Here is a 25,476-nt window from a genome sequence, read left to right as displayed (position 1 = left end):
TTTGCCACTTTGGGGTCAGGCAGCGATTCTTCTCCAGGTAGGGTTGCCAAGTCCAATTTCAGAAATATCTGGGGACTTTGGGGGTGGAGCTAGGAGATTTTGGGGGTGGAGCCAGGAGACACTGGGGTGGAGCTAGAGGGGAGGGGGGGAATGGCGCCAAGGAGCGTGGCGAGCCGCCCCATCTCTGAGCGGGCGGCCGCTGCGCTGCTGCCGCCTCTTCTCCGCTCACCGTAGCTGCTCCTCCGAGATGGGCTCAGGCTGAAGGACCCAGATTCGCGGCTCACCACGCTCCTGGCCTGCCTCCACCCTCCCCTTCTCTGATTTTACCTCAGAGGTGGAGCGGGCGATGCTGCTGCGCTGCTGCTGCCTCTTCTCGGCTCCATCTTAGCTGCTCCTCCGAGATGGGCTCAGCCTGAGCCCATCTCGGAGGAGCAGCTATGGTGAGCGGAGAAGAGGCGGCAACTGCGCAGTGGAGAAGAGGCGGCAGCTGTGCAGCGGCGTCGCCCGCTCCGAGATAGGGTGGCTCGCCGCGCTCCCTGGCGCCGTTCCCCCCTCCCCTCACTTCCGTTTTTTGGGGGAGCGAGGGAAGAGGCTGGAAATCCTGGGGTCCCCCGCCAGGGTGGGAGGGTTGGGAAGCCTATCTCCAGGCCATTTTGGCTAGGGATCCTGGAAGTTTTTTTGCTATCTTCTTGGCAGGGAACAGGTATCACTGGATTTGTGTGTGTGTGTGTGTAGGGGGGGTATTTGTGAATTTCTTGCAATGTGCAGGGGGTTGGATTAGATGACCCTGGATGGCCGTACGATTCTAACCCGGGTACAAACCCGTTTGGCTGAAACGAATGGACCCAGTGATCAGCTGTTATCCGATGGCCCCACTTGAACATGGTGAGTTCACATGTGGAACTTTGTTGTGAAATTGGTGGTTTTTAAAATGAAAATAGGAGGTGTGAGGGAGAGGGGTGGACCCCTGTGCTCCCTGGTCTTATTTTGCAATGCTTTGCTGTGTTTTCATCCATTGACAGCCCATCTCAGTTTTAGTATCAGAGCTTTGTTTGAATAAAATGCTTAGAGCAACAGAGTATTTTGAGGTTAGGCAGAAAAGGGGACTTCGATCATTTCCCAGTATGGCTACCCTCTGAATCAAATGCAGATCACCGCCCCCTGCTTCACAAGTGAACAGAAGGACATGAACTGGGCTCCCCCTCCCTTTTTTTGTAGCAGGAACTCCAGAAGCTGCCCTTTCAAGGACAGCTCTACAAGGCCACACACCCCTGATGTAGCCAATCTTTGGGAAGCTAGAAGTACCTACAGAGAAATGGAGCAAATGAGCTACTTCCTCCTCTGGCTATTTTCCCTGTAAAAATCCTTCTCAGAAGTTCTTTCACCTTTGGGGGGAGGGAAATATGAGAACCGTATCTATTCGAATGGAGTAGAAATTCAGCTTGGGGCCCCCTCAATTTTGAATGGGGAAAAAAAGCATTTGGGGACATTAACTCCCACTAGGGTTGCCAAGTCCCTCACAGCCTCCGGTGGGAGATTCTCCTTGCACGCGTGTTGCGCACATGGCATGATGACATCATCTGGAAGTGATGTCATTGCACCGGCAACATCACACGGCAGCCACTCTAGGCATTTCCAGGAAAACTCTATTGTTTCCCTGGACCCTCTAGCCATTGGGGAGGGGAAAACTCTATGGTACCTATTGTACCACAGAGCTTTCCCTCCCAAATGGCTAGAGCATCTGGGAAAACCATAGAGTTTTCCTGGAAATGCCGAGAGTGGCCGCTGTACACCATCGCTGGTGCAATGACGTCACTTGGCAACCCTAACTCCCACCCAGATGTTTCTCTTCAGATCAAACTGAAGAATTTCCGAGTTTCTTTGTCATTTTACACACACACACACACACACAAAAATCACTGAAGGAAAAAGATCTGTGACAACATCTTTCATTCGGGCCTCTGATGCAACTCAGACAAGCCTCAGATTTTACAAGTCGGTTCTATATACAAAAGTCCATCTCTTGACTTTTGCAGCTTCCCCCATACTTCAGCCTCAAAAATCCAAAATGTGGAATTAGGGAATTTATTTGGGTTGTTTTTTTTTTCTTTCTTTCTTTCTTTCTTTCTCTTTCTTTCTTTCTTTCTTTCTTTCTTTCTTTCTTTCTTTCTTTCTTTCTTTCTTTCTTTCTTTCTTTTCTTTTGGTAAAAATCTACGTTAGCTGTGTTTGTCAGTAGCGGCAGAATCAGATTAATCTTAAAGTCTAATGCTTAATCCGTGCAGTGCATCAGCCTGTGAAGAATTGCTTGGGTCCATAGGTAAGGATGAGGTTGTTTTGCAAAGGTTTCAAAAATGGACGAATGCACAATGCCGACAGCTGATGTCCCGCACCCGCAGTTCAATCAATGCAAATTAATGAAAGTCAATCACGAGGGCCGGCGTGAGAAGCACATGCAAGAGAGCACTCCGTTTGCATGGCACAATATAAGAAGTACATTTGCGATGCAGCTTTTTAATCTTCTTAGCCCTGCTTTCTATTCTACAACATTCCCATGAGGTAGAAGAATGCCAGCATATGTTCTCTCAGTCTACTGGATCAATGAGTCAATCAAATAGTATATTTTGTTCCCATCTTTCCCATCATTTCTGTGCCAGGCAACCGGCGGGAGGTTTGGGGGTGGGAGGCATGGGGGAGCAGCAAGTCCTGTGCACCATTATGTCACTTCCATGGAAAACCCAGAAGTGATATAGGGTAGTTCTAGGAATTGCCAAAAACTCTATGGTAAAGCAAGAAAGTTTCCTGCAATTCCTAGAACTACTCAACACCACTTCCCAGAAGCGACATAGTGGCACACAGAATGTCATCTCTCCTCTTGTAGACTAATTAGGAGGCCTAATTGATAGCAGTCATACTCCGCCTCTCACTAAGGGGTAATTTATAGCTAACCCCCCCCCCCCCAATACAGTCTTCCTAATATATCATCTGAAATATCATATGTGGAATAAACAGCCCAATCCAAAATAACACAAAATGGATGCCAACCAGAGAAAAGCCTGGACATGTAGTTTAGAAGTGTAAATGTTGCTGGCTAGCTAGTGACCTCCTCACCCTAGAGAGAACATAATTTAAGACAATGGGTCTCCAATAACCTTTTGCCTCACCTTGGACCAATCTCATTAACATCCAGCCTCACTTCCCTGCATACATTTACCCTAATTAAGCAACACTTCTGTTCACCAAACCCGGTAGCTTTTCCCATCTGGTACTTACAGGGTCATCATTTATAGTTAATTATAAGCCTCATTTATACTTATAGTCCACTTCAGAAAATCCCATCAGGCCTCTCCCAAATTGTCAGCCTTCAAAAAACTCAAGTTATTAGTTTGGGGGTGAATACATCAGCTTGTCCCAGGAAGCATTTCTATATCTAGAATCCCTAGCCACCAGTGCAGTGCATGTGTTCCCAATCCATTGGGCCATCTCTCCTCACCATGAAATGCTGGTTGTTTTGTTGCTGTCTCCAGGGACCTCTTTTTTCAAGACCAGTAATTATAGCCTTTCCCATAATTGCTTTCCCTCTTTCCTCCTCTCTGATTTCCTCTTAGCTAGCCTTGTATGTGTTTTCAGAGTGTTTGTATGCATGTTTCATCCTGTCTATTCTCTTTTAATACAAACCATTCCGGTTGAACATCTGCCTGGTCTATTTTGCAGGTTCTCTTAAAGGGGAAACATCCCCCTAAGCACTGGTGAAGAATTCCAGTTATCCCCTCTCACTTTGCTAATTTCCCCCAACTAATTAGGAGACCACCTCTTTGGGTAACATAGCAGGCCTATCCCTGGCAGCTGAAAGTGACTTATAGTCAGTCAGCACCAAATTGCCTTGCACAGAACATTTAAGCCATTATAATAATTACAAACATCATTCAGCACAGGTCAGTTTGCTGATTTCACAAAAACTGTTATGGGACCAATGTTCCAGCCTACATCTAAAGACCACCTTAAACAGCAATAGGGTCAGGGCTCTGGATCACACTTCCAGGGGAAGCCAGGAAGTCACTCATATTGGCATTCAATGAAATTGCTGAGCAGTCACCCAAGGAAGAACCTCTTCACCCAAAGAGTGATCAACACATGGAATTCACTGCCACAGGAGGTGGTGGCAGCTACAAGCATTGCCAGCTTCAAGAGGAGATTGGATAGACATATGGAGTAGAGGTCCATCAGTGTCTATTAGCCACCGTGGGTATTGATGGAACTCTGTCTGGGCGAGTGATGCTCTGTATTCTTGGTGCTTGGAAAGGGGGCAACAGTGGGAAGGCTTCTAGTGTCCTGGTCCCACTGGTGGATCTCCTGATGGCACCTGTTGTTGTTTTTTTGCCACTGTGTGACAGAGTGTTGGACTGGATGGGCCACTGGCCTGACCCAACATGGCTTCTCTTGTGTTCTTATGTGACACAGAGTGTTGGACTGGATGGGCCTTTGGCCTGATCCAACATGGCTTCTCTTATGTTCTTATGTGACACAGAGTGTTGGACTGGATGGGCCACTGGCCTGATCCAACATGGCTTCTCTTATGTTCTTATGTGACACAGGGTGTTGGACTGGATGGGCCACTGGCCTGATCCAACATGGCTTCTCTTATGTTCTTATGACATAGATTGCGATGCATGGCGAATGTGAAAAAGGTATGTTTGCCTTACCTGTTGGCCATGATAAAATACAGCAAGCAGGAACATGGCCATTAGAAGCAAGGAGGCCTCTTTTGTTCCCAGGAAATCTGTGCTGGAAAAATCCAAAGAGGAATAGGATGGGGTTAAATAAAATGTGATTGTTCATCTCTCCATGTTAATTGTGGCATAAGAGATTTGAGTCAATCAAACAAAGGGAAACGGCTTTTGATCACTGGAAAAGACTCTCTCGCAAAGCATTTTCGAATGAATGACAGTGTTGTCTCCGAAATGACACTTCAAACAATATAGACTCAGACATGTGAGTCAATGTTTTAAAATGTTATAACAGCAGAAGCACTCTGTCAGAGAGATTTCCTATGATATTGTGTAAGGAATCCCCTCCCTCTGTATGAGTCCTCCTGCTGTGCTTCTTCAAGAGTCCCTGTTCCGCTTGTCCCTGGGCTTAGATGGGTGTAACTCTGTGCATAATGGCACTGTTAGCTGGACTGTTGCCAGGATGAATGCAGGGCTTTTTTTTTTGGTAAAAAAAGCACAGTAGGAACTCATCTGCATATTAGGCCACACACCCCTGATGTCACCATTGTTTCACACAGGGCTTTTTTGTAGAGAAAGCCCAGCAGGAGCTCATTTGCATATTAGGCCACACACCCCGACACCAAGCCAGCTGGAACTGTGTTCCTGCTCAAAAAAAGCCCTGGATGAAAGTATGGAGTAGCAGCTTCTTATCTGAAATTCACACTTCTACTATCAACACATCTAATTCTGAACCCAGACCCCATATCCACTGTTGTACATTGCCCAAAGCTAGCCAGGATGGGGTGATCCATCAAGTTGAATGAATGAATGAATGAACAAATATTTTATTTAATTGAATTATACCCTGCCTCCCCTCCCCCCCCCATTTGGGGACCCAAAGCATCTTACACCAATCTCCTCTCCTCCATTTTATCCTCACCACAACCCTGTGAGGTAGGCTAGGCTGAGAGCGTGACTGGCCCAAGGTCTCCCAGTGAGCTTTTATAGCCAAGGCCTTTTTTTGTACCAGGAATTCCTTTGCATATTAGACCACACCCCGCTTATGTGGCCAATCCTCCAAGAGCTTACAGGCCTCTTCTTACAGGACCTACTGCAAGCTCTTGGAGGATTGGCTACATCAGGGATGTGTGGCCTAATATGCAAAGGAGTTCCTGCTACAAAAAAAGCCCTGCTTATAGCACAAGTGGGGACTTGAGCTGGGTCCCCTAGATGCTAGTCTGACACATTTAACATCCAGGGCTTTTTTTTTTTTTTTTTTTGTAGCAAGAGCTCCTTTGCATATTAGGCCACACACCACTGATGCAGCCAATTCTCCAAGAGCTTACAGGGCTCTTCGTACATGGCCTACTGTAAGCTCCAGGAGGATTGACTGCATCAAGGGTGTGTGGCCTAATATGCAAAGGCATTCCTGCTACAAAAAAAAAAAAAGCCCTAATATCCACATCAAATTGGCTTTCTAGAATATCCTGGGTTTCGTTCTGTATGGGAAAAAAGTTTCTCTGAAGCTCAGCATCATTTGCCTGGATCCCTTCTCCACTTCTATGCCACTGAACCTCCCACTAGCCAGAAGTCATTGGAGAACATGCCCATAATAACAAAAGACTGACGCATCAAACCCTTTGTCATGTCACCTTTCCTATTTAGGACTCAGTAATAAGGCTGCTTTCTCTCATTGAGGCTTTACGCTTGGATTTGATGAGATATTTCAAGTACGGCTACAGAATCATCTTGTCTAGATATGAGATGAGTCAGGTAAAGGTCTATGGTTATTTTTTTACTTTTCCTTATTTGAAGAAATAATGGGCGGATGTGTGAAGGTCTGGTTATACCCTCAGTGGAACAGAAAGTCTTTTTCTGGACTGCGCCACTTCTGTCTGTGATGGAGGTGTGTGGAAGGGAGGAGTGGAAGATTCTCAGGGGAAGGCCTTGGACACTACGCCCTGCTGTTGGCTTTTCAGAGGAAATGGCTGGCCGCTGTGTGAGACAGGAGGCTGGACTAGATGGACCACTGGTCTGATCCTGCAGGGCTCTTCTTATGTTCTTATGAAGGCCTCGGCCTCTATGCCCTGTTGTTGGCCCTCTAGAGGAACTGGTTGGCCACTGTGTGAGACAGGAGGCTGGACTAGATGGACCACTGGTCTGATCCAGCAGGGCTCTTGATGTTCTTATTAAGGGAAGGCCTCAGCCTCTATGCCTTGTTGTTGGCCCTCCAGAGGAACAGGTTGGCCACGGTGTGAGACAGGATGCTGGACTAGATGGACTATTGGTCTGTTCCAGCAGGCCTCTTCTTATGTTCTTATGAAGGCCTTGGCCTCTCTGCCCTGTTGTTGGCGCTCCTGGAGAACTGGTCGACCACTGTGTGAGATAGGATGCTGGACTAGATGGACCACTGGTCTGATCCAGCAGGGCTCTCCTTATGTTCTAATGAAGGCCTCAGCCTCTATGCCCTGTTGTTGGCCCTCCAGAGGAACTGATTGGCCACTGTGTGGGACAGGATGCTGGAGTAGATGGCCGCTGGTCTGATCCAGCAGGGCTCTCCTTATGTTCTTATGGAGGTCTCAGCCTGTGTGCCTTTTTGTTGGCTTTTTATGGACGGTGTCTCTTCTGTTTATGATGGGGGGTAAAAGGGAGGAGGGAGTTTCGGGCTAGAGGGGGGAGAACACTCTCAGTGGAAGACCTTGGCCACTACACCCTGCCATTGGCCCTCCAGAGGAACTGGTTGGCTACTGTGCGAAACAGGATGCTGGACTAGATGGACCACTGGTCTGATCCAGCAGGGCTCTCCTTGTTCTTATGCTTGTAGAAAACCAGTCTGCTTAGGAGAAGTCTTACTCTGGCCTTGTCTTCCTGACAAGCTGGATTTCTATAAGTGGTGAGTCTGACACATCAGGCATTCAGGTATGTAACCCCAGGACCACCCTTCCAATCTCCAGGTGGGGCCTGGAGATTTCATGAAATTACAACTGATGTCCATATGACAGAGATCAGTTCTCTTGAAGAAAATGGCTGGTTTGGAGGGCGGGCTCTATAAGATTGCACTCTGCTCAGGTCCCTCCCCTTCACCAAACCCCAACTCTCCCCAGGCCCCATATATGGACTCTCATTATATGGAACTTGCATACACAGGCCCCAGAAGTTGCTGTTTAAGGATATCGAGTTGCACTGAACCATGTGATTTGTAGTGTTTAAAATGGTGAGATTAGACAGGCTGATTTGGAACGAAAGGATTTTAAATAGGGCTGCCCAACTCTGGCTCCACATAGTATGTGCCATACAGTCCACTTGGAAGAAGAGAATTTCTCTTGAAACATGCAAACGTCTACCTAGGATGCATGCTGTCACACCTGAATTGTGTCCATGTGAGCTTATAAGAATTTTCCTGGCTGGACTGCACATTATTCTCAAACCAGAGGCTGTGAGAATCATTATGTTTAAGTCTGTAAACCCAACTTGTGGCTGATTGTTACCTTTGCATTTTTTAATAACTATGCTACTTCTTTGGGTGAATGAATTAATATAGTGCACACTAAAGTTTCATCAAACAAGTGGAGTGATTTGTACATGGTGTTATCTACGCGATTGCTCAACCTTACACTACATTGTTTCTTGTTTTGTTGTACCCTCCAGGTGGGGCCTGGAGATCTTCCTCTTTCACAACTATTCTCCAGCTGGCAGTGATCAGCTCCATAGACAGCTTCAAGAGGGGATTGGATAAGCATATGGAGCAGAGGTCCATCAGTATCTATTAGCCACAGTCTATTGTTGGAACTCTCAATCTGGGGCAGTGATGCTCTGTATTCTTGGTGCTTGGGGGGGGGGACACAGTGGGAGGGCTTCTAACCCCACTGCTGGACCTTCTGGTGGCACTTGGGTTTTTTTGGCCACTGTGTGACACAGAGTGCTGGACTGGACGGGCCATTGGCCTGATCCAACATGGCTTCTCTTATGTTCTTATATTCCCCTGGAGAAATAGCTGCTTTGATGGGTGGACTCTATGGCATTGTACTCTACTGAGGCTCCTCCCCTCCTCAAACTCCACCCTCTCCTGGATCCCCCAAAGTCTCCAAGTATTTTCCAACACAGACCTGGCAACCCTAACTTCAGTGGGGTTCAATGACATAGAGTCCACCCTGCATTTTCTCCAGGAGAACTGATCTCTGTAGTCTGGAGATGAGTAGTAATTCTGTGAGATCCCCAGGTCCCACCTGGAGGCTGGCATCCCTAAAAAAATAATGCCACAGAGTCTACCTTCCAAAGCAGCTATGTTTTCCATAAACTAGATCTCCAGCTCCCACCTGGAGTAGAGTTGCCAAGTCCAATTCAAGAAATATCTGGGGACTTTGGGGGTGGAGCAAGAGACTTTGGGGATGGAGCCAGGAGATGTTGCGGGGTGGAGCCAGGAGCAATGTTGTGACAAGCATAACTGAACTCCAAAGAGAGTTCTGGCCACCAAATTTAAGGGACCACACACCTTTTAAATGCCTTCCTTCCGTTGGAAATATTGAAGAATAGGGACACCTTCTTTGGGGGCTCATAGAATTGGATCCCCTGGTCCAATCCTTTTGAAACTTGGAGGGTATTTTGGGGAGAGGCATTGGATGCTATGCTGCAAATTTGGTGCCTTTATCTCAACATACAGCCTCTCTAGAGCCTCAGATACCTGTGGTTCAATTCTCCATCATACCCTATGAGAATCGGTCTGCATAGGGTTCCCCCCCCCACTTTCTGATGACCCTGAAGCGGCGGAAGGTCCTCCAAACTGGGGGATCCCCTGCCCCCACCTGGGGATTGAAAAAGACAATGGCAGCACAATATACAGAATGCAGGTATGCCAAAAATATTGTGCAGAAAACAACTCTTAAATAGTTTGTACAAATTAAGTATATTATGAAAAGCATACAAAAGTTATCATACATTCAAAACATTGAAGCCAAACAAAAGTCTCAAATACAATATTTCAGGGAGGACCCCTCAAAGTCTCTTAATTTCAGAAAGAGAGTACTATGTCTCAACAGTACAGCCGTTAATTAAGATACTGAAATGGGCGTTTGAGAGAGACCTTGGCTGGAATTTTCAGTTGGCTTATGAGGAAGCTGCAGGAGCAGCGGAACGCAATTAAAACCGGTGATTGCGTGAAGGCAAGAATGTTTCCTTCGGAAGCCAACAAGCAACGGAGGGACTCCTGTGGAACTGTACTGTTGAGACGTAGTACTCTCTTTGTGAAATTAAGAGACGTTGAGGGGTCCTCCCTGAAATATTGTATTTGAGACTTTGGTTTGGCTTTAATGTTTCGAATGTATGATAACTTTTGCATGCTTTTCATAATATACTTAATTTGTACAAACTATTTAAGAGTTGTTTTCTGCACAATATTTTTGGCATATCTGCCCACCTGGAGATCGGCAACCCTAACCTCGAGTTGGGCACCCCCACTCTGCTTTGAGAACAGGATTTATTTAGTATCCTTCATGGATTCCTTATGTGGGACCCATCCCGATACAAGAGAAGCAGGCCACGCTTGGCGCACACTTACTCCCCGTTGTGATTGACGTTGTCGTATTGTAGGAAGAGGGAAGCATAGATGGTCTCCGTCAGGAAGCAGTAGATGGCAATCATAAGCAGCAGCACTGCCAGTTTCAGGACCGAATTGAGACGGAGGAACACGGCACAGGTCACCATGGCCAGGATACCGGTGAAGACGAAATACTTAAAATAAAGATTTTTTTTTTTAAGGGGGGAAAAAAAAAATCAGTTCCAATAGTCTGCCACGATAAAAACCACAACTACAAAAAAACGGGAGCACGCTGTACAGCACTGAAACCACAAACAATGTGCAAAAGTAGTCCTACAACAATAAACACTTACAACGAACAGCAAAGTATCTATTAAAGGGTTTATACAAATTCAACCATATATCACAAAATTACAAAATAATATACCCGTTGAACACCCGCCTCCAGGCATAAACACAGTTCCAAGCAAAGTCCACTGAGAATCCTCAAAGTATATTGGTCCCTATACCTTGCAATCTTGAACTGATACCCAAAACATTGAAAAGGATACCTCGCCTCCACCAGGACACAGGGCATAGATCCATAAACAACAGAAGGTCTCAGTGGATAAAAATTTCATTTACTTATTTGATTGATTGATTGATTTATATCCCACCCTCCCTGCCGAAGCAGGGTCAGGGCGGCAATGAAAATAGTCTAAAACTGATCCTGGATATTCAAGGCATTTCACTTTGTTTCTTCAGAGGCTGTTTTCACACAAACAATTTTCGATATTTGGAACCACTAATTCAAACAGTTCCTTAAAAGAACTCTAAAAGAATTGTTTGAATTAGCGGTTCCTTAACAGAACTGTTTGAATTAGTGGTTCCAAATATAGAAAATTGTTTGCTGTGGCCAAACTGTGGCTTGGGAGTCGTATGTGGCTCTTTCACATATATTCTGTGGCTCTTGAAGCTTCCGCCACCCCATCAGCCAGCTTGGAAGAAGAAGGAGACTGCAGATTTATACCACGCCCTTCTTTCTGAATCAGAGACTCAGAGTGGCTTACAACCTATATCTTCTCCCTCCACAACAGACACCCTGTGAGGTGGGTGGAGCTGAGAGAGCTCTCACAGCAGCTGCCCTTTCAAGGACAACTCCTGCGATAGCTATGGCTGACCCAAGGCCATTTCAGCAGCTGCAAGTGGAGGAGTGGGGAATCAAACCCGGTTCTCCCAGACAAGAGCCTGCACACTTAACCACTACAGGAGAAGAAGGTCTAGGAGAGCTATCGCTGACCCAAGGCCATTCCAGCAGGTGCAAGTGGAGGAGTGGGGAATCAAACCCGGTTCTCCCAGATAAGACTCCGCACACTTAACCATGACACCAAACTGGCTCTTGGAGGAAACCTCTCTTTCTTTAAATCACTTCTCTAAGCCAAACCAGCTGATGGCTTGGAGAATGCATTTAAAATTAAAGTTGCTTTCTTTCCACCTCTCCCTCTCCCCATCTATTTTCCTTCCTTCCTTCCTTCCTTCCTTCCTTCCTTCCTTCCTTCCTTCCTTCCTTCCTTCCTTCCTTCCTTCCTTCCTTCCTTCCTTCCTTCCTTCCTTCCTTCCTTCCTTCCTTCCTTCCTTCCTCCCTCCCTCCCTCCCTGTCTTGTGCCTCTCAAACAACTGATGTTTATTTTATGTAACTCTTACAAAAAGCAAGTTTGTCCACCCCTGCTCTGGGGGCTGGGGCAGACATAGTGTCTCTGGGTCAGAGCAACAGCACCCCAGTTCTAATCAAGCATCATGCATTTGTTTGTCTTAATTTGCGGGCTTGGCCTAAACATTATTGGATGGAATCTTTGGGGTGTGTCTGCTGGTTCTCAGCAGCCCTGACATTAGAATAGGCATTGGAGACTCCATTCATGGACAACACCCAACCAGATCAATAAATAGGGCTGCGAGGTCCCTCCTGGAAGCCAGGACCTGATCTACAAGAGCCTTTTCCGTGGCTGCGCCTGCCATCTGGAATGCCCTACCTGAGGAGACAAGGGCCCTGCGGGATTCCTCACATATGTCCTGTAAGACATATCTGTTCAGGCAGGCTTTGAATAACTAGACGGAGGTGCTTTTAACAGCTATGAGGGTGTGTACTACCCCACAATACCATCACAAATTAATTTAAAACAGACAGAACACCATCTAAACTGTATTTAAACTGTTTTAATGTTTTAATAATGTGGAGAGCCAGTTTGGTGTAGTGGTTAAGTGTGCAGACTCCTATCTGGGAGAACCGGGCTTGATTCCCCCACTCCTCCACCTGCACCTGCTGGAATGGCCTTGGGTCAGCTATAGCTCTCATAGACCTTCTTCCCCTGTAGTGGTTAAGTGTGCAGACTCTTATCTGGGAGAACCGGGTTTGATTCCCCCCCCTCCTCCACCTGCAGCTGCTGGAATGGCCTTGGGTCAGCCATAGCTCTCATAGACCTTCTTCCCCTGTAGTGGTTAAGTGCACGGACTCTTATCTGGGAGAACCGGGTTTGATTCCCCACTCCTCCACTTGCACCTGCTGGAATGGCCTTGAGTCAGCCAGAGCTCTGGCAGAGGTTGTCCTTGAAAGGGCAGCTGCTGTGAGAGCCCTCTCCAGCCCCACCCACCTCACAGGGTGTTTGTTGTGGGGGAGGAAGATAAAGGAGATTGTGAGCCGCTCTGAGACTCTTCGGAGTGGAGGGCGGGATATAAATCCAATATCATCATCTTCTTCTTCTTCAGTGTTATAATATGATTCTGTCATTGAATTGTGACTGTTAGCCGCCCTGAGCCCGTTTGGGGAGGGCGGGATATAAGCGCAATAAATAAATAAATGAATAAATACATGTTTTTTGAGGGGGGGGGAATTAAAAAATTACGCCCCCTTATGGGCCATTCTATCTTACGGTCCCATAGAATACAATGGTCTCCATACCCAATTTGGCGCCCCCCCCTTTATTGGTGCCCGGGGCAAACACCCCCCTCTGCCCCCCCCTAGATCTGGCCTTGCTGGCAGTTGACGGAGAATGGGGTGTGGGCTTACTCGGAGCACAGATGTTTCAGCTGACGTTTGAGAGACATGCCCACATGACTTCTGGCATGACTCAGAAGTGACGTAGGCATGTTGAGGATGTCGTGGCTACACTCTGGTTTTTGGGCAAAAGCTCAGTGGTAGAATGAGCTTCAACCATAGAGTTTTTTCCCCCCAAAACCAGAATGTCTCCCTGACATCCCCAACATGCCTACCTCATTTCCCAGCCACGTAGGCTAAAATTCCAAGTGTTCCTCCCCCTTTTTAGCAGTAAGTCCACCCCACTGGCTAGATTATTGGCAGCAGAAAGCTGGGGCCTTCGACCAGGGGACCCCCACCTCCACTGGGGGGCTCTAACATCCATATCAGTGAATGAAGATAGGCAAGAATGAAAGCATGCTGGCCTTATATGTAGCCAGCTGTTCCTTTCAACACAATTTGATTAAAGGTTTCCTTGCACATGTGGAAATGTGGCCAGATACACGAGATTCTTGAAGGCTCAAGGGCCTTCACAGTGACTCCAGTAGTTTGGACATATCCAGGGCTTTTTTTTGTAGCAGGAACGCCTTTGCATATTAGGCCGCACCCCCTGATGTAGCCAATTCTCCTGGAGCTTACAGAAGGCCCTGTACTAAGATGATTGGCTACATCAGGGGTGTGTGGCCTAATACGCAAAGGAGTTCCTGCTAAAAAAAAAAAAAAAAAGCCCTAGACGCATCCACTGTTCCTCGTCCCCCATCGAAAATGTCAACCTGTTTCCTTCCCCAGAATTTTGGGTCAAAGGGCAGCTGTGATGACTGATGTGTTTCCAAAGCCGTGTGCTCAGACTTACCTCCGGGTAGGAGCAAATGTCTGCAAAAGAGGCGGAAGAATTGAAAGTCTGATTCTCAAAGGGCATCCGTTTGTCAAAATCACACCACAGCTGCGGACAAAGAGGGAACAACAGTCACTCCGGGGATAGTTAAAACACACATGGGCAACGCGGAAAACATCACACTGGCTTGTATTCAAGAAGCTGCCAACAGTATGGAGTATGTGGAACAGGACTTTTGGCCTTTCCTCTCCTGCCACATCCTGGTCAGTCCATTGAAATTCTCCTCCTAGGGGATCAGCCCTTGTTTACAGAATGGGGACAATGTAGGATGTCTCTCCACCCAAGGAAAGGCACAAAAGGATACACACTAGAATTGCCAGTCTCTAGGCGGGTCCAAACTAAACAAGAAACTTCGATGTATAGGTTGAGCAAACACTAGAGCAAAACACGGTGTGCTTGCTTAATAATTGGCGTGTTATTGTCTGCATACACAAACTGATATACGCTTTAACATTCAAGCATATACACAATTACAGTCACTAAGCCGCTGACCAATTCTTCAACTTCTTCCTAAATTGTTCGTAATCCCCTGATTCCGGAGAAGTGAATAGTCAATTTCCAGCTCAGCGAATCCTCATGAGCTTGTGTGTAGACTGGTGAGACGTGTATCCCAGGTTACGTAATTTGCATGTTTCAAGAGATCCTCCCTTCTTCTAGTCACCCAATGTGGATCGGAACCACTGCTCCAAAATTCTTTTTTTTGCATGAGCCCAATGAAGTCATGCTAGCAGCCTGGTTCTCCAAAGAGAAAATGGTTGCTTTGGAAGACAGACTCTATGGCATTCTATCCCACTTTGATTGATACCTTCCTTCCTCAAATCTCACCCTCTCCAGGATCCATTCCCCAAATCTCCAGGAATTCCTCAACCCGGCACTGGAGACCTTAATACAAACTGCAGTTTGTATGCTTTTTACCAAGAAGAAGAAGAGTTGGTGTTTATACTCCACGTTTCACTACCCAAAAGGAGTCACAGCCTGGCTTACAATCTCCTCCCCTTCCTCTCCCCTCAACAGACACCTGAGGCTGGTGGGACTGAGAGAACATTGAAAGAACTGACTGGCTTGAGGTCACCCAGCTGGCTGCATGTGGAGGAGGAGTGGGGAATCAGACTTGGTTCTTCCAGATTAGAGTCTACGGCTGCTAACCACTAGACCAGGGGTGGCCAACGGTAGCTCTCCAGATGTTTTTTGCCTGCAACTCCCATCAGCCCCAGCCAGCATGGCCAATGGCTGGGGCTGATGGGAGTTGTAGGCAAAAAAACATCTGGAGAGCTACCGTTGGCCACCCCTGCACTAGACCAAACTGAAGGTCTTGGTATGCAGGAAGTCCCACTTAACCACTAGACCAACTGAATTCCCTTTTCTGTATGGCAATATAGACCTTCTCCAAGTGACTTACAGCGAAATAAAATTTTGAAAGAAAAACCCACATGATTTACAAAAAACACACACCCATAAATCACCCCAGAGGCTATAGCAGCTGCCATCGTCTTTTAAATAGCAGTTTTAAAAGACCCCTATAAGGCCGGGCAGGACCATGTTCTAAAGACCACCAACAGTGAACTGCTCCTCTGAAACCCTACTGCAGGGGTGGCCAACGGTAGCTCTCCAGCTGTTTTTGCCTACAACTCCCATCAGCCCCAGCCAGCATGGCCAATGGCTGGGGCTGATGGGAGTTGTAGGCGAAAAAAACATTTGGAGAGCTACCGTTGGCCACCCCTGCCCTACTGTGTCTGCCCCAGTCCAAAGATGTATGGGGCATGGGGGTAGGTATGGGGGTGGTGTCTAACAGACAGAGTCTTCTCTGTGGTGACACCTCCGTTATAGATCACCTTTTTTCTACTCCATAAATCTAATGTTTATATTTGAGCATCAGGTTGCAACTTTTTTGTCATTTGTGTACATGGCACAGTGCTATTGCTGTTCCATCTCTGCTGATTTTTAAAATCTGTAATGTTTTACTGCTATTTTACCACATGACTAGTGTACAGCTATTTATTGTAATCAGATTGACAATTGCTATCATTTTACTACGTTACCGTCTCTTTTTATTTTATTCCTAGGGGATTCAGTTCAAATTTAATCTTTTGTGTTTATGTTTGTTTTTAAAGTTGTACATGGGAGTTTTTTAATTGAGATGTGTGGTAGATATAAAAAGAAACAAATAGCGTGGGCCTGATGGATCTCCTCTGGTATAGCTCAGTGATGCCACCACTTAAAAGGCCCAGTTCTAGTGGACGACAATCTCCCTACCAAAACCACTGACATCTAAAGCAACATATTCCTGACAGTCTTACTTGATGAGTGCTGGGCAAGAGGATTTTTCTCTCACAGGCCTTACATTTAAAGTTTTAAAAAGCCTACTGAAATTAACCCAGAAACAAGTAGGAAACTAATTACATTGGAATCAGCATCATGTGTCCCCCAGAGACATCATGCTGTTCTGAATCAGCTGAAGTGAACAGCTGGAAATGTCTTCAAGGGCAGTTCCACAATCAGGGTATTACAGTAGCTGAATCAAAAAGTTATGAGGCGTACAAGATGGCGGCCAGATCCTTCTCTAGAAAAGAACACAGTGAATAGACCAGCCGAGCTGAAAGAAAAGCCCCTGACTGTTGTTAGCAGCTGGGAATCAAAATAACGCTGGGTCAGAGAGCATTCCAAAGCCGTGAACCTGCTACTAAAGGCTTGCTTCCAGGGGTAGCCAAATTGTGGCTCTTTCATACATATTTCATGGCTCTCAAAGCCCACACCACCCTGTTGGTCAACTTGGAGAAAGCATTTCTCTCTTTTTAAAACACTTCTCCAAGCCAAGCCAGTCAGCAGTTTTAAGAATGCCTTTAAAGTTAAAGTTGCTTTCTTTCCACCTCTCCTCCCCCTCCCCCATCTATTCCTTCCTTCCTCCCTCCCTCCCTTCCATCCTGTCCTGTGGCTCTCAAATATCTGATGTCCATGTCTCGCAGCTCTCCAACATCTGATGTTTATTCTATGTGGCTCTTACATTAAGCAAATTTGGCCGCCCCTGGTTGTTTCAATACCGTGGGGAATGGGCATATTCCCTCTGTTTATGTAATCTGGGGATGCAGCAGACCAGAATGAGAAACGATATCATCGCAGATGGCCACAGGTGGCTTAAAAGCGAGTGAACGTACAAAAAGGCATGTCGAATTTCTGTTAAAAAACCCCCAGATCTTCACAAGGAACAAATCTGCCTACAGCTGATCCCGAACCACCATCGACAGCAGACTGACTCGCCCGATGCTTGATAGCTTTCGCTTTTGCCCCTCTCCGTTTAAATGCACCTTGATGCCAAACTCCATTTGTTCGCGGCTTCTGTTGCCGAGAAAACCGCCCGCCTTAATAATTCATACATCCTTCCCCCCCACCCCCCTCTCCCTTTCCGCCCACTCTCTGCCCATCGGCACAGAGAGAGCCCGACTGTTCTCTTGGCTAGGCTTACAATATTGATGATGGCTCCCAGGAAATTAATCATAATAGAGGCAAAGATGACAACGTTGCGGGCCAAGTAGGTCTCGTTAATCCAGCAGCAAGTTTTCCGGAGCACGAGGGGTAAACATTTATAATCCTCGGCGGTGGTGATTAGTACAAGAGCCGAATGCAGCATTATCAGGATGGAGAACTGAATGACCATGGGAATCATCCTGTTGGAAATAAAACACACAGACCCTTTTAGATACACTTACGCCCTAAAAAGGGCGGCTGAGAGGGACATTATTTAACTTTTCAAAACTTTATTGAATGACAAGAAAGTTACAGGGGGAAAAAAGATGACCGCAGATTTATACCCCTCCCTTCTCTCTGAATCAGAGTCTCAGAGCGGCTTACAATCTCCTTTATCTCCTTCCCCCACAACAGACACCCTGTGAGGTGGGTAGGGCTGAGAGGGCTCTCTCAGAAGCTGCCCTTTCAAGGGCAGCTCTGCGAGAACTATGGCTAACCCAGGGCCATTTCTGCAGCTGCAAGTGGAGGAGTGGGGAATCAAACCTGGTTCTCCCAGATAAGAGTCCACACACTTAACCACTACACCAAAGGGGCTCATATGCACTGATAAATACTTACATACAAAGAAAAAAGGCTTATTAGAGTCAGTATAAACTCAAACCAATATAATACTTCACCATTACTTATGCTCGGTTAAACAAACAATAAGATAATAAAAAATAACATATTTAATATAGCAACAGAAAATAATAGTGTAGGATCACCTTATAAGTGCAACAAAGTCTAGGTTATTGTATGGCCAATTAATGATGTTAATAACAAAAAAATATCGAATTGGCTGGTTGCGGTTGGATTATCTAGAAGGCTAAATCTCCAACTCAGATAGGGCATCCATTTTTCTCTTCACGTGCTCTGATGGAGCAGATTTGAAGGGACCTGTTCTGAGAGGGACATTATGAAGAATGACTGGACTTCTTTGGAGAAAGTCCCAGGTTCAATCCCCAGCATGTCTACTTAAAAAGACCAAGTAGGAGATGATATGAAAAACATCTGCTTGAGACCCTGGAGACAGTTGCTTTCTTTCCACCTTTCTCTCCCCATCTTCCTTCCTTCCTTCCTTCCTTCCTTCCTTCCTTCCTTCCTTCCTTCCTTCCTTCCTTCCTTCCTTCCTTCCTTCCTTCCTTCCTTCCTTCCTTCCTTCCTTCCTTCCTTCCTTCCTTCCTAGTGCAGGGCCTACTGTAAGCTCCAGGAGGATTGGCTACATCAGGGGTATGTGGCCTAATATGCAAAGGAGTTCCTGCTACAAAAAACTAAACACCTGCCTGAGACTGTTTCTTTGCCCCCAGCTCTCAAACTATATCTTGACCCAACATAACCAGAGGATGATGCCCAGTATAGTTCCCTGGACATCTTTGCCTTTACCTTGAAGATGGAAGTAAACTTTGGATCGCGGTGATAAATACAAGGACGATGAATGCGCACACCAGGTTCGACTTGAACACTTCATCCCTCATTTGGGAATACTGAAATAGAAAACAGAACACAAAAGACACACACACACACACACAAAAAAATTAACTTTCATCTCTTGTGACAGCTTGGTAAAGAGAACAAGACGGTTTTACGAGGCTTCTGGGAAATCACGGAGAAGACGCGGTAAATTAATTAGCTTCCTATGGTGAGTTTCCCCTCCCCCATTTATATTTTTAAAAATCTCCTCAGAAGCAACATGCTGTGAAGGAGCCAATAAAGTAACATCTCTAGGGAAGCAAAAGCGAGCCCTTTTTGTCTTATCACTAACTTATACTCAGTTGTTCTAATTGGCAGCATTAAAAATTCAGCAATGGGCTATACTTCTTGAGAACCAGGAAGAGGTGCCTGGGAAGACAACGGGGATGATTAGATCGATTAAACTCTCAAAAGCTTTATACCCTAATAATCTTCATACTCCTACAATCTCTAAGGGGCTGCAGGATTTGCATCTATGGGTGCATTCACACTACACTAAATAATGCATCTTGCAACTGGATTTTTGCTGTTCTTACACAGTAAATATCCAGTCGCAAAATGCATTATGAACACCCCCTATCTATCTAAGAGCCCCGTGGCACAGAGCGGTAAGCTGCAGTACTACAGTCCAAGCTCTGCTCAAGACCTGAGTTCGATCCCGGCAGAAGCTGGGTTCAGGTAGCTGGCTTAAGATAGCCTTCCATCCTTCTGAGGTTGGTAAAATGAGTACCCAGCTTGCTGAGGGGAAAATGTAGATGACTGGGGAAGGCAATGGCAAACCACCCCGTAAAAAGTCGGCCATGAAAACGCCATGATATGACATCCCATGGGTCAGTAAGGACTCGGTGCTTGCACAAAGGCCTAAAAGGAAGGTAACAAAGGTAGTCCCCTGTGCAAGCACCAGTCATTTCTGACTCTGGGATGACATTGCATCACGACGTTTTAATGGCAGACTTTTGATGGGGTGGTTTGCCATTGCCTTCCCCAGTCATCTACACTTTCCCCCCAGCAAGCTGGGTACTCATTTGACCGACCTTGGAAGGATGGAAGGCTGAGTCAACCTTGAGCCGCCTACCTGAAAGGACTACCTTTACCTTTATCTATGTATCTGCATCTACAGATATCTGTTGAAGGCAGCTTTTCACCTGGAAAGTTTATATTCTGAAAATCTTGTTGGTCTCACATCGTATGATGTAGACACATGCCAGCCATTTGACCATTTGTGGAGGGGGGGTCACTTGGACTTGCTCAAGACCCTGGAAGGTTGCTACCACAATAGTCAGCTAGATCAGGAGTTCTCAACCTTTTCAGTATGGCGACCCACAAGTCCAAATGTACTTGGTATGGTGGCCCAGCCGGAGGCAGCCCAAAGTTTTTGGGTCCCCTAGGCAAACAACAACATTGGCACCCGTTGAGTTCAGTGTTGTATTTTCTACAGGGGCTAACCAGATGTTTTGAAGAAACTAGCAAGCATCACACCAAGGCACAGCTGTCCCCACTATAAGGTGGTGTTCTGACATAGATAGACCTTTGCATATGGAGGTTATATCCCATCCTTTGACCACCCTCTCCATCTCCATTCCCCCCCCCCCAATCTCCCCTAAGGATTTAAGAAGCTCATTCTGATAACCAACAGGACATATTTTAGTTGATCAACATCATCGACATGTATATGCGGTGAAGAAGAAAAAAATAACAACTAATGTATGACATAGGAGATAATGCTTCCCGGATCAGATCTTGGTTTACAAAAGAGAGCAATGGAAAGGGGTGGCTATTAGGGAGGGGTGACCCCTGACCCACTTTCAAAGGCTTCAGAGCCAGTTTGGTGTACTGGTTAAGTGTGTGAACTGTTATCTGGGAGAACCAGGTTTGATTCCCCACTCCTCCACTTGCAGCTGCTGGAATGGCCTTGGATCAGCCATAGCTCTCATAGAGTTCTCCCTGAAAGGGCAGCTTCTAAGAGAGGTCTCTCAGCCTCACCTATCTCACAGGGTGCCTGATGTGATTGGGGTGGGGGGGAGGTAAAGGAAATTGTGAGCCACTCTGAGATTCTGAGTATAGGGCAGGATATAAATCCACTATCATTGTTGTCATCGTCATCTTCTTGTTCTTCTTCTCCCTCTTCAGAAGCAGATCCAGGAGAAGAAGAAGATACTGGATTTATATCCCGCCCTACACTCTGAATCTCAGAATCTTAGAGCGGTCACAATCTGCTTTCCCTTCCTCCCCCCCACAACAGACACCCTGTAAGGTGGGTGGGGCTGAGAAAGCTCTCCCAGAAGCTGCCCTTTCAAGGACAGCTCTGTGAGAGCTATGACTGACCCAAGGCTATTCCAGCAGCTGCAAGTGGAGGAGTGGGGAATCAAACCCAGCTCTCCCAGATAAGAGTCCGCACACTCCCTCACTACACCAAAGCATCTAGCCCCAGAGCCCTCGAAACCTCCAGCTCAATTCCCCATTATACCCTATGAGAATCGATCTCCACATAGAGAATAATGAAGAGCTCAGCAGACGTTTCCCTCCGCCCCACCCCGTTTCTGGTGACTCTGAAGCGAGGGAGTGGCCTCTCTACTCATGAGTTGCTGCCAACTTCTTCAAAGTAACACAGACACACCATCCCAAGAGGAAGCCTTTCAATCGGAGACTGAAGCCTCTGGAGGTGGAAAGGCACATGGTCCTCTGGGGGCGGGGCTTCCCCCCGCTGGCCAACTGACTGGGGGCGGGAAGGAGTCTGGGAAAGTGGAAGAACCCCTGCTGGGACCTGGGGATTGGCAAGCCTAAAACTGACTGCTATTTTGCCAGAATCACAACCATTATGTTCTGGCTACTGGAGCCATACAAGATGACTAAGCGGCAAAACAGATGCAAAAGCCTACATGTTTACAGGTTTCTCTGGGACAAAAAAAAAAAAATGTTATTTCTCTAAAGCATTTTGGGTTGTTCAAAGTGCTTTTGATATTTCACTGGATTAGGAGGCCAGGATATGCTTCCCACAGATGAAGATAGAAGAAAAAGATATTGGATTTATACCCTGCTCTCCACTCTGAATCTAAGAGTCTCAGAACAGCTTACAATCTCCTTTACTCCCCCCCCACAACAGACACACTGAAAGGTAGGTGGGGCTGAGAGAGCTCTCCCAGAAGCTGCCCTTTCAAGGACAACTCCTACGAGAGCTATGGCTGACCCACGGCCATTCCAGTAGCTGCAAGTGGAGGAGCGGGGAATCAAACCCGGTTCTCCCAGATACGAGTCCACGTACTTAACCACTACACCAAACTGGCTCTCCAGTTTGAGAGGCCAGTGCTAAAGCAGTACAGTCTTTGACAAAGAATTCAGGTGGGGTAGCTGTGTTGGTCAGAAGCAGCAGAAAAAAGTCTGGGTCCAGTAGCACCTTGAAGACCACCAAAGCATGCATGCCAAAGCATGTATGAACCTTGAATAAAACTTTGTTAGTCTTCAAGTTGCCACCAGACTCAGTCTTTGAAAAATTCAAAACAGAGAATCCCAGCCCCATGAAGTGTCTCTGGGGGCAGGGACAACAGGGCCCTTTTTTGTAGCAGGAACTCATCTGCATATTAGGCCACACACCCCTGATGTAGCCAATCCTCCTGGAACTTGCAATAGGCCCTGTACTAAGATCAAATCAGTCAGTCCTAAGGGAAATCAACCCAAACTGTTCCCTGGAAGGTCAGATGCTGAAGCTGAAGCTCAAAGACTTTGGCCACCCAATGAGAAAGGAGCACTCACTGAAGAAGATCCTGATGCTGGGAAAGACAGAAGGCAAAAGAAGAAGGGGATGGCAAAAGATGAGATGGCTGGACAGCGTTACTGATGTAACTAACACAAATTTGAGCAGACTTCAGAGGATGGTGGAAGACAGGAGGGCCTGGCGTGACTTGGTCCATTGGGTCGCAAAGAGTCGGACTCGACTGTGCGACTGAACAACCACAAGCTCTTGGGGAATTGGCTGCATCAGGGGTGTGTGGCCTAATACGCAAAGGAGTTCCTGCTACAACAAAAGTCCTGTTGAGGGAACCCCAAGAATGGTGCTGCATGCCAGAAACTGCCAGCCTCTGAGCACTCAAAACTACTCTATGGAAGCAATGCTTGCTTTTGGAACTCCTTCACTGATTTCACTGACAATACACTGAAACACATGAACTTAAGATCCCATCGCTTTTTAAAAACCAAGCAGGAAACGTCAACATCGACCAACGCAGTTTGCTTGCAAGGAAGCCATAAGCATATTTGATTAATTAGAAACACTACAAGTGCCACACTGACCTACATTGATAGTCCCTGCACATGTGAGCAGGGAATCAACAGGGCATATTAGCGATCCCCCACCCCTTCTCTATTTTTGCAGGTTGTTCTCAAGTCACTCTGTGCTGGTACAGAATTCTTAACTCCACCCCCTTCTTCAAGGACACAATTTGTTGGATCCTATTTCAGCCATCTGTGTGTGGGGGGGGGGGGGGAGCAGGTTTTGAGTTTTGAAATGTCTGAGTCATGCCTGATATTCACCTTAACCCTCCCACTCTCATTCGCCTACCTGATTATCTTTCTCCCTCTATTTTAGCTCTGTTCCCCCTGCTTAAATCTTTGTTTTGTGAATCAAAGAGTGAAAACAATTATTGGACAACATTAGGAAGAAGAGGAGAGATTGGAGTTATGCCCCACTCTTCACTACCCGAGGGAGTCCCAGAGCAGCTTACAATCTCCTTTCCCTACCCCTCCCCACAACAGACACCTTGTGAGGTGGCTGGAGCTGAGAGAGCCCTGACAGAAACTGCTCTCAAGAGGAACAGCTCTGCAAGAACTTGTGAGTGACTCAAGGTCACATGGGCAGGTGCAGGTGGAGTAGGGCATCAAACCTGGTTCTCCCAGTTAAGAGTCTGTGCACTTAACCAGAACACCAAAGTGGCTCTACACCAAACTGAGGGGGAGACCTCATGGTTTGAGGCCTCCTAGTCTGCCTCCCCCAACCCATTCTGCTGCTGGCAAGGACAGTGGGGTGGTGACAGTTATTTGGCATCATGCCCTTGCATGATGTCATTGTCGTGTCAGCGTGATACTCTAAGACTCACCCAGAACTCTGTGGTTTAAGCCATACACTTTTGCATAAACCCTAGAGCACTGCCCTAACGTGATGACATCATTTCCAGTTTCATGCATATCCCCACCCCCTCAGATTTTCTCAACGTGGCTGACAACCAGGGGTTTTGTTTCGTTTTTAGCAGGAACGCAGTTCCGACTGGCTTGGTGTTGGTTGCGTGGCCTAATATGCAAATTAGTTCCTGCTGAGCTTTTTTTCTACCAAACACTGCTGTGTGAAACAATGGTGATGTCAGGGGGTGTGGCTTAACACGCAAATGAGTTCTTGCTGGGCTTTTCCCACAAAAAAAAGCCCCGCTGACAACAGTAGCTAACTTATCAAAGGATGACTGATCATGCTAACAGGCTGAATAAAGGGAATCTCTTCTCTGCTTTCCCCTTTTAAAACTGAGATCTCCCTCTCTCTATTAGGATATTTTAATGTGACAATGAGATTCTGATATCTAGCAGTTCAGAAAGAACAGAACCAGTGGGAAAATACAATTCCGATCTTTCAGGAGAGGAAATTATTTAAAATTAAAAATGCTAAGAGGAAGATCTGATGGGTTGATTAGTCGACTCAACGAAAAGGAGCAGCAGCAGCAGGAGAAATGAAAAGAACACCTCATTTAGGTCATTATAAAGGAAGACTAAACACCCAACTGTCAGTAGCTTGTACTGGAGCTTCATAGCTATCTAGACCTATGTAGGTGAGCCGTCACATTCCCAGGTATAGCTTCAAGGAACTGAATGGAAAAAAATCCTGATTTTCTCATAGCTAACCAGCATGTATAAGACTGAAGCTCATACATGTATTTTGCAGTGTATTCCTGAGCTGAGCTGCATCCTTCTAAAGCCATTGACTCCAATGATACTTAGAAGGGTGCGTCTTTGATTAGGACTGTACAGATATCTTTTTTCAGACTTGTTAGTAGGCTGAAAATGCAAGTTGTACAAGAACAGGAACTTTTAAGCTTAGAAGTTGTTTGTTTGTTTTTTAACTCACTGATAAAAAAAAACCTCCCTTAAATAAATAAAAGGTTCCTGAAGTTACCCCCCCAGGGCTTTTTTTGTAACAGGAACTGCTTTGCATATTAGGCTGCACCCCCTTGATGTAGCCAATCCTCCAAGAGCTTCCAGGGCTCTTCGTACATGGCCTACGATAAGCTCCAGGAGGAATGGCTCCATCAGGGGTGTGTGGCCTAATATGCAAAGGAGTTCCTGCTACAAAAAAGCCCTGCCCCCACCCACCTTCTTAGTGCA

At 46.4% G+C, this 25,476-nt stretch overlaps 1 protein-coding gene across 2 annotated transcripts in view; it reads right to left on the bottom strand.

Annotated features, from left to right (window-relative positions):
* The window catches only part of ADCY8 (adenylate cyclase 8), a 198,811-nt gene that overhangs the window by 33,718 nt on the left and 139,617 nt on the right, over positions 1–25,476 (bottom strand). For both annotated transcript variants that reach the window (XM_060243211.1, XM_060243212.1), the window contains 5 exons: positions 19,030–19,130; positions 17,606–17,807; positions 14,104–14,193; positions 10,262–10,434; positions 4,702–4,783 (listed from right to left, as the gene is read on the bottom strand). In XM_060243211.1, the coding sequence (XP_060099194.1) occupies positions 4,702–4,783; positions 10,262–10,434; positions 14,104–14,193; positions 17,606–17,807; positions 19,030–19,130 (648 nt within the window). The remainder of the gene's footprint in view (positions 1–4,701; positions 4,784–10,261; positions 10,435–14,103; positions 14,194–17,605; positions 17,808–19,029; positions 19,131–25,476) is intronic.

This window comes from Heteronotia binoei, chromosome 7 (assembly GCF_032191835.1).
Source record: "Heteronotia binoei isolate CCM8104 ecotype False Entrance Well chromosome 7, APGP_CSIRO_Hbin_v1, whole genome shotgun sequence".
Taxonomy (NCBI): Eukaryota; Metazoa; Chordata; class Lepidosauria; order Squamata; family Gekkonidae; genus Heteronotia; species Heteronotia binoei.
The sequence above is the reverse complement of the archived record's forward strand: the minus strand, read 5'-3'. Positions and strand labels throughout refer to the sequence as shown.